At 46.2% G+C, this 16,316-nt stretch overlaps 1 protein-coding gene across 11 annotated transcripts in view; it reads left to right on the top strand.

The window, feature by feature from the left end:
- The window catches only part of LOC126295474 (amyloid beta A4 precursor protein-binding family B member 1-interacting protein), a 498,949-nt gene that overhangs the window by 379,449 nt on the left and 103,184 nt on the right, over positions 1-16,316 (top strand). Inside the window, exon 1 of one of the 11 annotated variants that reach the window (XM_049988015.1) lies at positions 1,030-1,102. The exons of 9 other annotated variants lie outside the window; for them this stretch is intronic. In XM_049988015.1, the coding sequence (XP_049843972.1) occupies positions 1,079-1,102 (24 nt within the window). In that variant the 5' untranslated portion in view covers positions 1,030-1,078. Of the gene's footprint in view, positions 1-1,029; positions 1,103-6,640; positions 6,834-16,316 lie in introns of those variants that run through there. One more of the 11 variants, XM_049988019.1, reaches the window with a different exon arrangement.

Below are 16,316 nucleotides of genomic sequence, written 5' to 3'. Positions count from 1 at the left end.
TTGACAACAATAAAATTTTGCAAAATTTTTACGTTGATGGTTTTTGGGATGGATTATAATCAGAAATGCAATATTTCTGGCAAAAATTAATTATATTCTGAATGAAATGATTTTACAAACGTTCAAATGGGACTTACCTTTTACAATAATCTTACAACTAGCATTGCGCAAACCTACCTTCAGTAGTCGTGGGTTTCTCAAAAGAATAATTCAGTAATATTCGTTCCTCTTGTGATAAGTTTGCTGACGTCTCTGTACATCCGTTTATAGTCTCTTGTAAGTCACAGCTGGTGGCTGGCAGGCACACCGCTCCAGACCTGCTACCGACTCGCTCCACTTCTCGCTTACCACTGACTTCCTACGAAGGCCAAAGTGCGGTCTCTCCTGACAACAATGCTTTCTGGTGCAGACAATCCCTGCTACCGTTACAAAATGTATCTATGCGCTCTCTCTCCCGCTCTATTCTTAAAATCTATCCGTACCCTCTCTCTCACTCTCTCTCCCGCCCTTTTTAAAATTATACCAATGTGCGGTCTCTCTTGCCAACAGTACTTTGGTGCAGACATTCCCTGCTACCACAATTATTTCCAACATGACAAGTAATAATTATTCCTACTTAATCCCATTAATGAAATATAAACGTCTTACATGTATTGTTCTTTGACATATACAATAGAAATATAATACAACTTGTCATTACTTCTTCTTTTCCGAGCACCTCTAGTTTTGTATTACCCCCATCATTTTTCTGATGGTCCCTCTTTCAAATACCTCCATACTGTCCAGCATGTAGTTCGCCGTTAACCATTCACAAACATATGAACACTCTATCTCCTCTCCCCGCTGTACACATGCGTTTCTTGTTGTGGATATCTGCTGTTTGGCATTCCTTTTGTTTTTATTTCTGTACTTTTGTAGATGTGTGACGGTAATTTCGACGAACGCCTCGTGGTCCACGCTTCGGTTTCTGATTTGTTTTCTCTTTTGCTCTGTTTCAGGTAAGTGACGTCGCCTGCGCGGCGCTGGTGAGTTACGAGCCGAGAGTCGTCTGTCTGAGTGAGTGAGTGGTCCGGACAGGATGAAGCAGCAGTCCCGCGGCACGGTGTGTTGAGCCGTTTGTGAGCGGGGCTGGTAACGGCCGCGCCGCGCCGCGCCCTGCATTTGCAGCCGAACTCTCGCAATCACCACAAAATGTCCATTTCATTTCATTTCATTTCGTACCTACACGTGTGGCCAGAGTCGGTGAAAAGTATTGCGTGCGACTGTACTGTCTGTAGTTGCAAAGCCGTCGTCACACGGGCCGTGCTGCCGAACGTGAACGTTGATCGTGGCGAGTTCAGCGTGCTGCTGAACGCTCGGGAACGATGCGACCCGTGCACACGGTACGTGGGCCCCAACGTGGTACACGCGATCGCGACGCACTCCAGCGGCAGTCGAGGGATGTTCCTAGTTCGTAAATCACACTGTCCACTCAAAGGGCGCCCGTAAAATTCCCACGTTAGCTCCAGTAAAACGCACATTTCCTCCATTGTCCACGAAAAGTAACGCAAGCTGTCCTTTTAGATTAAGCCAGTCGAACAAAATCTGCCCTTAAAAAAATGTGAACTTATATTTACATAATATCAAATATTATAGTCTATACTTATATTAGACCAATAATAAAGTATCAGAACCCAATAAAAACGCGAATGTTAGGAATAAAATTTGGGAGTGTTGAGGTGCGAACCATCACCCGCTTGAAGTCCCATTAGTGTACAGTTTTTTTTTTCCGTTGTGTTTGGTCGTTGCGGATGTCACATGACATCCGGTAAAGTTCGTGTGTTGATGCTTCCACTCAGTTTCTTATTACAGAGGCCAACCAGCTCTCTGACCTAACACGCTGAGCTACCGTGCCGGCAAAACTCTAAACCAACTAGCGGCTCAAGTTTCTTGATCACATTGTGTTACCGTCGCTTAAAACGTGAATCTTACCCCTAACTAAAAATGTAAATCTTAGATAATTATGTTCATTCAAATTTACTTATAATATTGTACCAAGAACAAGGCGTTTTGGCTTGATATTCAGTGTGTCGCTGGCTTCAAATAGCCAACTCTCATAATACGCTATAAGAATTCTTTTGTCACGAATATGATGTTTCTCATGATTTTACTGGGACGAAGCACACAACTAACAACGGGTTTTCCACTGATTCTCGATTTGCTGGTGTTCAGAAACGGCATACATACATACATACATATAGGCTCGAAATTAACGCCAATATGGCGCCTCACAGCTCTGTACTGAAGGGAGAGTGCGTGCGTGTGACGTCGGTGCCGTTTTGCCATCTCATTGGTCAATGCTCAGAACATCTGACGTGCCAGATACTGCTCTTCTCTGGCCTGCACGTCCGGAAAGACTCCCGAGCGTGCTGTTGCACGCTATGACGTCAGAAACTGGGCACGCCCAACGTTCGCATGCACGGTCCGTGCGGCGACGGCTTAACTCTGTTCCTCTGACGGTGAAGAAAACGACCGCCTTAAATGAGAACGTCAGAACCGCATTCGGCTGACATCGGAAACTGGTCACGTGACGTACGTCGCATCGCTGCGTCGCATTCCTTTGTTTCGTTGTTTCCGTATTACGAGCTGCACGTTACGAGAGGACACCATTCTAAGGCGACGACGCATCGGAGATGTACCTCAAACACGTTGCTCGCAGCGCGATTACCAGTGATTAAGTGTCAGTTGACGAAACGCCAGCGGGGAAAACGTCGAGGAGACCCTAAGATGAACAATGACAATGCTCAGTTACATACGCTCACCTCTGTTTTCCCCTTAGAGATGTGCGATTACAGATGCACTGAACGCAGCTTCGCAGCCTGCTACGTTCTGAGGTTTTTCTATCCCGTCGCATTGTAACCTATTTTGGGACACACTTACCCCACTAATAAAGTATGTTGCTCAGTATTCAGTGTTCTTTACATACACTAATGGCTATTAAAATTACTACACCAAAAAGAACTGCAGATGATAAACGGGTATTCATTGGACAAATATATTACACTAGAACTGACATGTTATTACATTTTCAAGCAACGTGGGTGCATAGATCCAGAGAAATCAGTACCCAGAACAACCAACTCTGACCGTAATAACGGCCTCGATACGCCTGGGCATTGAGTCAAACATAGCTTCTAAGTTCTAGGGGACTGATGACATCGCATATTAAGTCCCATAGCGCTCAGTCATTTCAACCATTTTTTGTCGCGAATAAAACAGTGACCGGTACATACAATTAGTTTCCTTTAATTTACGTACACGGTCACAAACTTTTGTTAACCGATTGCCGGTTTCGGTCCATAATGACCATCATCAGACCTGCAGCAAAAAAATGTGAAAAACATAAATACACTCGTAGATTGTCTACTGTTTAAAAACACTACATAGGCCATAATGAAAATTACTACTGAGAAAAATATGCATTTGTCCGCTTTAAGTATCTGTTTTATAAACACAAAGTTCTTTTTTGTTAATGTGTATTTACCATAGGTCGAATTCTTTATCAACGCTTTCGTAAATTCGGCACTCAAGACAAAAGATCGTAGTGTAGAGCAGAGAGAATCACCTGGTTCGCACAAGAGCAGCACGCTGTTATCGTGTCCTTACTTCAGTTGCTCGTTGGTAAACCGCCGAAAGGAATAAGAAAGAAATGAAATAAATATTTGGTGGTAAAGACGAGCCTTTCTGGACCTGGAAGCAATCTGGATCGCCAAAAACGGAAATGAGCTCGATGTTGAGATTACCTTCACTGTCTCCTCCGTCCGTCGACCATGAGTTCTTTCCACATGGTGCAGTGATTATAGGGAGCAGTATTTACAAGATCAACGCCGTTCACGTAAATTTGCCGAGGAAGTTGACGGAAAATAGTACTGTAATGCCAGACTTAACATCGTGTGAATCTCTTTTGTTGTTTCTAAAGAAAACTCGAAAGAGCCGGTCTTTCACAAGAGTAGATAAGATTAAAACGCGTTGCTTAGAGAACTGAAAACTGTCCCAAAGATTTAGTAACGCACTAGGTCATTCATAAAATTAACAGTAAACCACCGACAGTCATGTATAAACAGCGTCAAACGTCTGATACCTTTACCTCTGAGTTACAGTGTTTTGGGGTAATATGCGCTCCGATGCAAGACAGAACGATGTTTGTCACACATCATCTGTTTTCACACGACGTCGAACCTCCTGACGATGATGCAGTAAGCGACAATCTCATTTCGTTTCATCTTTCTGTAAGCATCGGGGGAGAGGAAAAAGTTTCGTAAAGCTTTGAAATTATGTATAAAGTTATCCGTATGGCTCGGAAACTGCTCTCATTTGGAAATACTCGGTGATTAAAAAGTCGAGTAATTCGCGCGGAGACTTACGTTGCCTTAAGACGTATACACATTCCGTAACAGTAATACTTCACTTACTCTCTTCACAACTACATTACGATATTGTTTTAAATTCGATCAATAACAGTATGAAAGTACTGTAGTGTAGATATTGTGGTTGACCCGCAAATTGCTGTTACGCTTGCAGATTTCTATCCGTTTAGAATGAAATGCTGTTTTCATTCGCTAATAACTCTTCAATCGGATTCTCTGATCGCTTAATTTATGTCGTCGTCGTCGTTGTTGTTGTCGTCTTCAGTCCTGAGACTGGTTTGATGCAGCTCTCCATGCTACTCTATCCTGTGCAAGCTTCATCTCCCAGTACCTACTGCAACCTACATCCCTCTGAATCTGCTTAGTGTATTCATCTCTCGGTCTCCCTCTACGATTTTTACCCTCCACGCTGCCCTCCAACGCTAAATTGTTGATCCCTTGATGCCTCAGAACATGCCCTACCAACCGATCCCTTCTTCTAGTCAAGTTGTGCCACTAGCTCCTCTTCTCCCCAATCCTATTCAATACCTCCTCATTAGTTACGTGATCTATCCACCTTATCTTCAGTATTCTTCTGTAGCTTCACATTTCGAAAGCTTCTATTCTCTTCTTGTCCAAACTATTTATCGTCCACGTTTCACTTCCATACATGGCTACACTCCATACAAATAGTTCCAGAAACGACTTCCTGACACTTGAATCTATACGCAATGTTAACAAATTTCTCTTCTTCAGAAACGCCTTCCTTGCCATTGCCAGTCTACATTTTATATCCTCTCTACTTCGACGATCATCAGTTATTTTGCTCCCCAAATAGCAAAACTCCTTTACTACTTTTAAGTGTCTCATTTCCTAATCTAATTCCTTCAGCATCACCCAACTTAATTCCACTACATTTCACTATCCCCGTTTTGCTTTTGTTGATGTTCATCTTATATTCTCCTTTCAAAACACTGTCCATTCCGTTCAACAGCTCTTCCAAGTCATTGGCTGTGTCTGACAGAATTACAATGTCATCGGCGAACCTCAAAGTTTTTATTTCTTCTCCATGGATTTTAATACCTACTCCGAACTTTTCTTCTGTTTCCTTTACTGCTAGCTCAATATACAGATTGAATAACATCGGGGGGAGCCTACAACCCTGTTTCACTCCCTTCCCACCCACTGCTTCCCTTTCATGTCCCTTGACTCTTTTAACTGCCATCTGGTTTCTGTACAAATTGTAAATAGCCTTTCGCGCCCTGTATTTTGCACCTGCCACGTCCAGAATTTTAGAGAGAATATTCCAGTCAACATTATCAAAAGCTTTCTCTAAGTCTACAAATGCTAGAAAAGTAGGTTTGCCTTTCCTTAATCTGAAGATAAGTCGTAGGGTGAGTATTGCCTCACGTGTTCCAGCATTTCTACGGAATCCAAACTGATCTTCCCCGAGGTCGGCTTCTACCAGTTTTTCCATTCGTTTGTAAAGAATTCGCGTTAGTATTTTGCAGCTGTAACTTATTAAACTGATTGTTCGATAATTTTCACATCTGTCAGCACCTGATTTTTCTGGGATTGGAATTATTATGTTCTTCTTGAAGACTGAGGGCGTTTCCCCTGTCTCCTACATCTTGCTCACCAGATGGTAGAGTTTTGTCAGGACTGGCTCTCCCATGGCTGTCAGTAGTTATAATGCATTTGTCTACTCCCGGGGCGTTGTTTCGACTCAGGTCTTTCAGTGCTCTGTCAAACTGTTCACGCAGTATCCTATCTCCAATTTCATCTTCATCTACACCCTCTTCAATTTCCATAATATTAAGTTATAGCTTCATAAACTCATCACGTTAGGCCCTATCTACCTACCGTCTTACTTGCACCAAGCCGGATGCGATGATTCTTTTGGGATCAAAGACATCGGAGGTGCTAGCTGCGCTTCGAAATTAGACGAGAAAAAAAAAAAGTAAAGGAAGGGTGGGGATGGGTCGACAGCGGAGCGCGATGTATGGACGGTGCGACGGCAGACAGAGACGCAGGCCGCGTGGCCTCGGCGTTGTTCGTCAGCCGGCTGGGCTGTGGCCGCCTAGTTAGCTGAAGTGGCCGCCAGGTGGCTCCGGCGCCTCCGCGGCCCGCGCGCCCTGGATATCCAGGCCAGTCGGTGCTCTCCAGGAGCGGCGGGGCGGCTGGAAGCGCTGGAAGGGCAGCGCGCGGCGCCGCCTGCCTGCCCGGAAGGTCGCCGCCGCTCCAGCTCCAGCCGTGCGCGGCTGGAGAACACTGATCTCGACACCACTACTTACCGCGTCCGTGTTTCTCTGGCCGCCGCCGCGTCTGTAAGGCAGATCGGATGATGCCCGCGTAATTTTTGTTTGCCGTCAGCCGCGCGATGGCCGAGGCTGCGACGCTCCAACTAGGTGACGAGCCGCCGGCTGTGGCGCGCCTACAACCGACGTTGTAAGTACTCGGACAAAACGGTACCGACGGTCGCAGAAGCAACGGAACAGAGGTACAGCTAGAATAGTTCCTAGACGGAGTGCGCATAACAGCTTTCGACACAGTTCTGTTCATTTACTGCACTTCAGACCGCGAAGTGAGCGGCGGAGGGTTCTATACACTAATAAAAGCTGAAGGTATCATCGAAGCAGATATTATTTTGAACATCGTACAGTGCTGCGTCTTCTAGGCACTACTATCCTCCTAGAGGCTTACCCACACCTCTCCCTCGACCTGAGGCAGTCTCTCACACTGGCTGTTTCCTATCCACGGGTTTGTCAAGCAAGCAGGCAGGCAGCTAACTTTCACGCGATGTTTCTCGTGTTGGCGGAGCATTTTGACACAAGGAGGAATGGCTCCAGTGCAGATAAACCATTTCTTGCAATCCAGTTTTTGTAATTAAAAAAAAGGGGGGTACGCATAGTTGAGAACTCAAGTACGGCTCCTTCGAAGCGGTTGTACATTTACATCTACATCGATACTTTGCAAATCAGATTTAAGTGCCTGGCAGAGGGTTTTTCGAACCACCTTCACATTAATTCCCTATTATTCTGATCTCGTACAGCGCGCGGAAAAAACGAACACCTATATCTTTCCGTGCGAGCTCTGGTTTCTCTTGTTTTATTACGGTGATCGTTTCTCCATCTGTAGGTCGGCGACAACTAAATACTTCGGCATTCGGAGGAGAAAGATGGTGACTGAAATTTCGTGAGACGGTCTCGCCACAACGAGAGACGCCTTCGTTTTAATGGTGTCCATCCCAAATCGTGTATCGTGTCAGTATGACTCTCTCCCCTGTTGCTCGATATAACACAAAACGTGCTGTGCTCCTTCGAGCTTCCTCGATGTACTCAGTCAGTCCTGTCTGGTAAGGATCCCGCACCGCGCAGCAGTATTCCGAAAGTGGTCAGTCTCTCTTTAGCACATCTGTTACATTTTACAAGTCTCCTGCCACTAAAACGTAGTCTTTGGTTAGCCTTCCCCACAACATTTTCTGTGTGTTTCTTCCAATTTAAGTTGTTCGCAATTGTAATTCCTACATACTTAGCTGAATTTATGGCATTTAGATTTGACTGAATGGAAGTTTAACGTATTATTTTTAGCACTCGTGTGAATGACGTCACACTTGTCGTTATTTAGCGTTACTTGTCAATTTTCGCAGCATGAAAATCGTTTTTCAGATTTTTTGATTCTCTGACGAGTTTCCTAGTCGGTAAACTACAATGCCATCGCCAAACAACCTAAGACAGCTGCTCAGACTGTCTACCGTTTATATGGATAAGGATCAGCAAAGGGCCTATAACACTATCTTGGGGCACGCTAGAAATCCCTTCTGTTTTACTCGATGGCTTTCCGTCAAGTACTACGAACAATGCCCTCTCTGACAGGAAATCACAAATCCAGTCACATAACTGAGACGATATTCCATAAGCACGCAATTTCACTACAAGCCACTTGTGTAGTACAGCTCGATCGAACAATCAAAGTCGATTTTCTCGAGAATTTTGAAGTTTTCCGCGTGTCTGTAATTCACTAAAGTTAAGGCGATTTTTACGTGGGGTAAGTATGGTTGACTCGGTACCGTTGAAGAAATATTATTGAGTGATCATTGGATCACACTGTGGCGTTCTTTCTTACTTCTATATTTTTTCATTGAGTTCAAGTAACTACAGCATTTAAGTAAAACAGTCTTCAAGTACGTACTAATTAAATTAAGACATATCCAATCATCATTTTCCCTGTTTCTTGTTTGTAATTACATGTCGGGCACAATATTGTTGTTTTCATTCAAATATAAACTCATGGATATTTTTTCATACAACATGTTGTCGTTGTTGTTGTTGTGTCAAGTTGTGCCACAAAGTCCTCTTCTCCCCAATTCTATTCAATACCTCCTCATTAGTTATATGATCAACCCATCTAATCTTCAGCATTCTTCTGTAGCACAACATTTTATATCCTCTCTCCTTTGACCATCATCAGTTATTTTGCTCCCGAAATAGCAAAACTCCTTTACTACTTTTAAGTGTGTCATTTCCTACTCTAATTCCTTCAGCATCACCCGACTTGATTGGACTACATTTCACTATCCCCGTTTTGCTTTTGTTGATGTTCATGTTATATCCTCCTTTCAAGACACTGTCCATTCCATTCAACTGCTCTTCCAAGTCCTTTGCTGTCTCTGCCCAGAATTACGATGTCATCGGCGAACCTCAAAGTTTTTATTTCTTCTCAATGGATTTTAATACCTACTCCGAATTTTTATTTTGTTTCCTTTACTGCTTGCTCAATATACAGATTGAATAACATCGGGGGGAGCCTACAACCTTGTCTCACTCCCTTCCCAACCACTGCCTCCCTTTCATGCCCCTCCACTCTTATAACTGCCATCTGGTTTCTCTACAAATTGTAAATAGCCTTTCGCTCCTTTTCTTTTACCCCTGCCACCATTAGAATTTTAAAGAGAGAGTGTAAAAAATTTATAATTGATGTGGGTGTCATATGCAGTCACAAAAGGAAGACGTACATTTTTGATTGAAATGGTTGCATGTTAGTTAACCTTTTTATCAATATTATGTTTAAATGGTGTAGACGTTGTAATTAAACTAAAAAACTAACGGGAAAGAAACACGAACACAGCGAGATTCGAATCGGCGATGCTTGGACAATCTGATTCCTATTTTCCAACGCTACCCACAGAGAAAATAACCGTAAGTGGTGTGAATTTAAGTTGCTCGGATATCTTGAAAGTTGATTTTGTTGAGAATCTTTGAGAGTTGTGTGTAGATGCTTGGGAGCAGTAGCCGTGACGGTGGAAAGCGATGAGCAGTGGAACGACCGCGGGAGGTCGCTAGGCGGCGAGGCGAAGGCGGGTTTCAAGTACAGGGGTGTGTGTGCAGGCTCTGCGGCCCGTATCAGACAAACACCGTCTGGCGCAGCCGTTGGAGTCGGTTACTGCTGCTGCAGTGGCAAGTCGTCGAGATTTGAGTGAATTCCAACGCGGTGTTGTAGTCGGCGCACGAGCGATGAGACACAGCATCTCAGCAGCAGCGATGAAGTCGGGGATTTTCGCGTGCGACCATTTCGCGAGTGTGCCGTGAATATCAGGAATCGGGTAAGACATCAAATGTTTTAGGTCGGTGCGGCCGGAAAAAGGTCCTGCGAGAACGGCACCGACAACTGAAGAGGATCGTCGAACGTGGCAGAAGTGCAACTCCTGCAGATTTCAGTGCTGGGCCATCAGCACGGGTCAGCGTGCGAACCGTTCATGGAAGCACCATTGGTATGGGCTTTCGGAGCCGAAGGCCCACTCGTGTACCCGCGATGACTTCTAGACACGAAGCTTTACGCCCCGCCTGGGCCCGTCAACTCCGACATTGGACTGTCGATGGCTGGGAACATGGTGCCTGGTCGGAAGAGTCTCGTTTCGAATGGTATGGAGCGGATGGACGTCACGAATCCATGGATCCTGCATGTCAACAGGGCACTGTTGAAGCTGCTAGAGGCTCTGTAATGGTTTGGGGCTTGTGACCGCTGATACGTACGTCTGGGTACGACTCTGACAGGTGACACGTCCGCAAGCGCCTTGCCCCATCACCTGCGTCCGTCCGTGGGCACTGTGCATTCCGACGGACTCGGGCAACCGCAGAAGGGCAAGGCGACACTCCAGACGTCCAGACCCGCTGCACAGCGGCCCGCGTAACGCTTCTGCTGGCCACCGAACTCCCCCGACGTGGACGTTACTCAGTTGGTCTGGGCTGCCTTCAGAAGAGGTCTGCACCCCCTCGTGCTCTTCCGGATTCACGTCGTCAGCTCCCACCAGCTCTACTTGGGGCATTAGTCGAGTCCATGACACGTCGTGTTGCGGCACTCACGCCTACATGATATTACGCAGCTGTACCAACAGATTCTTTGGCTCTTCAGTGTAAATAGGAAATAAAAATTTGGCACGTGCTGCAGGGAGGTTTGTACTCGAAAGCGTGTGTTTTCCAGACCGGCACCTGCTGTTTTTTTTTTCCTTTACAACTGTTAAGGAGCGCGTTTGAACTTACGTCCTCTTAGATGTGACACGCGCTTCAGTTTTAAACTGATGCTTGTCGACCGAAGTTTTGAATGCAACTCGCTCCTGCACAGTTACCTTTCTAACGCCTGTTTGCTGAGGATCTCTTCCAGTTTCGACTATCCGTTTGCTTTTGACCATCATTGGCAGGGAATCCTTCTGGTCAGTCTCTTTATCGTTCGTTCTGAGAAGGCGACCGTAAAATTCTTTTCCTGGAAGCGTGCTACATATTCTGCAAGTTTCGAAATATCTCTCTAGATTTCCGTCTCATTAGATTCTGTCGACACAAACGGGACGAAAAATGTTCCTAATAATATGCTCCCCTCTTTCTTTGTCTTTTGTTTATGATGTACCTCCAAAGACTACAGTCTTGGATGCAAATAACGCTTCAGCTTTGACTACTTATATGTAATGTTTTAATTTTGCGTTACGAGTTACTGATTTTTTTATTGTACCTATTCCGTGTAATTCTAAAAGTTTATCGTCACTTAATGATTCTCTGTTTATTTGCTGCGCGATTTAATCCACAGGACTGGATGATTTGCTGGGCATTTAAACTTGAATACTTGAGACATGTAGCTGTTGAAGAGAACCTTCCATTTACTGTTTCATACCAAACTGCCAGTCGACGCTTAGCTGCTATTTCGTGGCAGTTGCAGTATGTCCACGTCAGTACTCAGCAAGCCAGCTGACGGTGTGTGGCGGAGAGTACTTCCGGTACCACTAGCTGATTCATCCCCCCCCCCCCCTCCTCCTCCTCCCCGCTTTCCCTGTTCCACGCGAATGGCGCGTGAGAGGAATGATTGTCGGTAGGGCTCTGATTTGCCTCTAATTTCTCGACTTTTCTCGTCTCACTACGCCTCTCTTGTAACGTCTGCCAGTGGAGTGTGTCTGGAACTGCCGAGCAAACGATGCCGTGACTAAACGCACCGCTCTTTGTTGGATCCTTCCTATAGCTCCTACCTGGTAAGGGTCCCACATTGATGAACAATATTCGAGAATCGGTCGACCAAGTGCTTTTAAGCCACTTCATGAGCGAATGAATTAAATTTCTTTAAGATTCTTACTATGGATATGTTAAGCACTGGATTATTTTCCCTCTGCGTGCGCAGTATGTTGCATTTATTGACGTTCTGGTTAACTGCCAGAAGCTGCACCATTCATCAGTCCTCTGCAAATCGGTACTGTCTTCCGGCGTTGCTGGGTTCTGTATAAAGCCGCATCACCTGCGAACGGGCTTAACGAGCTCCCGGCGCATTCCACTAGTCCATTTATGTATATTGTAAACGGTAATGGCTTTATCACAATTCCTTGAGACACTGCGAACGCTTCTTTTAACATCCGTCGGTTCTGTTCCGTCGAGAGTGACGTGTTGAGTTCCGTCCGCAAACGAATCTTCGATCCATTCGCAATTTTCCATTGAGCGCTCGTTTCCTTGGCGTCACCAAATGAAGTCGAGGAATCGGCTCCTCGCTTTTGTTCGAAAACATCGCTTATCGCCTGCGTGTACTAAACAACGTAAATGAATTATTATTAAATGCTAGGCAACATCCTCGAAGAGGCTAGACTTGGACATATGCTTCGGGAAGTGGAAGGAGGGACGGAAATGTGAGACAGTTACCCTTCCCGCACAGAGCCGTGCGTGGACGATGATGTCGAAAAGAGGGTAAGCGGCGATGACGGACAGTTTAGCTCGAAGCGACGCACCGAGGCGGTGGGAGCTGGGGGCGAGCGACCTTGTCTATCGCTTTCGGCTGTTGAGCGTTTTATCGCGCGTGCACGCACGCACGCACGCACTCCCGCGTGCGTCACTGAAGCAAGGCGCGCGCGGAAACGCCGCCTGTACAAGCGCCATACTCCTCTGGCTCCGAGCGCGCTTCCATTGTTCGGAGGCAACCAGCGACAGGCTTTTGTTCGGCGAGTAACCATTTCAATTTCCTGCACCTGTCTCGTCTCACTGCTTCCAGAAGAGGAGGAAACGAGAGAGAGAGAGAGAGAGAGAGAGAGAGAGAGAGAGAGAGAGAGCTAGCTCCGTTTCGACCTTGTGCTACACTTCAGCGCAAACTCCCTTGGCTGGTTGTCTTTTTTTCTCTTCGTCCCGGTTTCTTTTTTTTTTTTTTTTTTAATTCCAGCACGCCGGAAACGCGGCACTCGTCGAAACTACGGCATTGCGCGCTAGTCCTTTGTTTTTCCTCTCCTTTTTTTGTGCCTACAAGGTTGCCACTACCGAAAGCGCATGCGGGCGCCCGCAGTCTTTTGTTTACGGATCTGCCAATTGTAGCGGGGGATTCCCCGTGACGGGGAGGGGTGGGGTGGGGTGGGGGGAGGGACATCTGTCGGCCTTGGTTCGGATACCAGTGAAGTATTGTCTCTCGAGCGAAGTTTCTTTACGCTCGCGTGAATTTCGCGTCCTTCGTGCTAAACAGCGATGTCTTACTGGACACAGAATCTCGTGGTCTCCTGTCTGTGAAGGCTGGTTTGATGCAGCTCTGCACAGTACGTACACTTGCTCTTGCTTATCGTAGCCGAGTGTGTGTCTCCTCCTACAATTCTCACCCCCGACGCTTTTCACCGATGACAAACTGACAATTCTTTGATGCCCCACGATGTCTCCCAACAACTGATTTCTTATTTAGTCAAGTTGTGCTACTAATTTCCGTGTTCACGAATTCGATTGAGTTCCTGCTCAGTACTTATTAGTTCTAGGTGTCCAATCTCGATCGTTCCTCTGCAGCGCCACATTTCGGAAGCTTCTGTTGTCTTCTTGTCGCCCACATTTCACTTCCGCGTGCACGGCAACACTCGACACGGAGGCCTTCACGAAACACTTGCTGTCTTCTAAATTTATAGTAGACCTTCACTGTTTCCTCTTTTTCAAAAATGCCAATCTGCAATTCGTGCCTCCCCAATTTCGGCCATCGTAAGTTATTTTACTGGGAACAGTAAGTTGCCAGGAGCAGTCATCATGGGACAAGTGGCTGTAATACTGGCGTTTCTTTGCTTCCATCGTCGGTAGAACCAATCTGTATTAGTAATAGGCTAACGCGATATACCAGTAAATCATAGTTTCTCTCAAACTCGTCCAACATTTTCTGCTTAAGACAAATAAGTCAAACCGGGCCGTCGACGTTCAAATATTTGACAAACATTGGTAAGTTTCGCAAACTGTACTTGCTAACCCACGATTTACTTTAAAATGCAATTATTAGTGTAAGTTGTATTTCGTCTACACAGATTTATTTTAGTTAATTTGCGCTCTCTCCATTCGCTGCGACATGGCGCGGTAAAAGGTAAACTGCATTCGGAAAGCAGGCTCTCTTTTTTTTTTTTCCTAAAAGAAAAGCCTTGTTCCGCATTTAAAGATTTTGCGGATGCGTACGTTACGGGGATGTGCTTGTCGCAGAGGACTTGTTTCCTGTGTGTAGGAGAGGGTGCGCACACACACACACACACACACACACACACACACACACACACACACACACGTGTGCCTGCCCCTGCTTTGCATGCTTTATAGTAGCGGCTCTCGGCTCTGCATAATGCATATGGCGGCCGTTGTTCCAGAGAGATCCCGAAGCGAAGAGCAGCCCTCTGAACGCTGCCTTTTATCTCTGCAGCGTGGGTGCTGCGGCCGGAAGCGGAAGTTCGGGATGGGGGAGGGGGGAGGGAGGTCACGAGTGATTGGCGCAGGGGGGGGGGGGGGGGGAGGGGGCCGACAGCTGCGGCCGCGCCACAGGGCGACAAGCAAGTCGCGCCACGATCTCAAGCAGTGCTTTCTTCTACTGACGATTTTTTAGCGCGTTTAGTCCGAAACGGGGCGTGTCGTGATCTAAAAAAACACACACACCACACACACAAACATTTCAAATTGATCTATTTATTTTTTGTTTAGTTGTCGTTTTTAAACTATTGCTTAAATCAGAAGGTACACTATTAATAAAAATACAAAACTAAAAACGTTAAAATTCGTAAATAGTTCTACGGAATTCAGGATGGACAGAGCACAGCGGTGCAATACATTGTCGTTACATACAATTCTAATGGAACATTAGTAACAGTTCTTAATTCACGATGCGAACATAACAAATATAGTTAGGAGAACTTGACACGGGTCGTCAGTTGTTCGCTAAGTTTTCGTGTACTGTCACAGTTTCATATTTCGATTCCGAAATAAACTCTAAAAATTTTTTTTTACAAATTTTCATTTTAAAACTATTTTCATTTTCGTCAGTTGCAATTGTGACACTCCGCCAGAATCGCAAACGAAATTATTTGGAAGTGTGAATAGGCCAGTCCTCTGCAGACCTCGTCCGCTTCAATCCATCTGAGCCTCGGTCTCCGTCCACAATAACACTCCCTCCTCCTCTCCCCTCCCCCCCCCCCCACACCTCTTTGAGAAATGCTTTTGTTGCTGTCCGCCGTCTGCATTTTGGACCCTTTTAACTGTGGCCACAGTGTCATTTTTTCTGACCAAAAAACCGACACTCCTGTTCTACTCCCAGTATCGCTTTCCGTAATCTTTCCCAAATCTGTCTTCGGTTTGCTTCGCTGCTCCCTCCTCCCTCGCTGTACATTTCGAATAACACTGGGAATACGCTGCGACCCTGTGTTACTGCCTTCTCGATTAGCGCTCCCCTTTTGTGCGCTTCGACTCTCGGAACTCCAGTGCGGTTTCTGTATTCGTCTCGGCGAGACTGGCAATGTAGCCGGCCGCCGCGGTGGTCTCGCGGTTCTAGGCGCTTCAGTCCGGAACCGCGCTGCTGCTACGGTCGCAGGTTCGAATCCTGCCTCGGGCATGGATGTGTGTGCTGTCCTTAGGTTAGTTAGGTTTAACTAGTTCCTTAAGTTCTAGAGGACTGACGACCTCAAAATTTAAGTCCCATAGTGCTCAGAGCCATTTGAACCAGACTGACAATTTAGAACTGGACTGTTGTGGCGATGTGGCTGGTCCAGGCGGTCGCTCGGGTCCTCCCTCGGGCACGTGTGTGTGTGTGTGTGTGTGTGTGTGTGTGTGTGTGTGTGTTTTGTCATTAGGATAATTTAGTTTAAGTAGTGTGTAAGCTTAGGGACTGGTGAGCGTAGCAGGAAGCTTTGACACACATTTGAAAATTTGTGACAGCCGACGCGCTCCCTACGAAGGCCCTGCTGTACTTGATACGTCCCGGGCACAAATATAGTGTCGTTCTCGGCGTCCCGCATTTATTGGCCAATAACTAATGTCCGTTTAAGCCCCCCCCCCCTTTCCCCCCTCCTCATAAACCGCCACACGCCTCTCCCTGTCGCAACACGCCAGCGGACACTCCACCTCCCGAGAGCGTCAACTTGGGCAGGTGCGAGGGGGACTGTTATGGATTTTGGGGCCGTCCCCCTTCACCCTGGCGGCG

This window comes from Schistocerca gregaria, chromosome 11 (assembly GCF_023897955.1).
Source record: "Schistocerca gregaria isolate iqSchGreg1 chromosome 11, iqSchGreg1.2, whole genome shotgun sequence".
Taxonomy (NCBI): domain Eukaryota; kingdom Metazoa; phylum Arthropoda; class Insecta; order Orthoptera; family Acrididae; genus Schistocerca; species Schistocerca gregaria.
The sequence above is the reverse complement of the archived record's forward strand: the minus strand, read 5'-3'. Positions and strand labels throughout refer to the sequence as shown.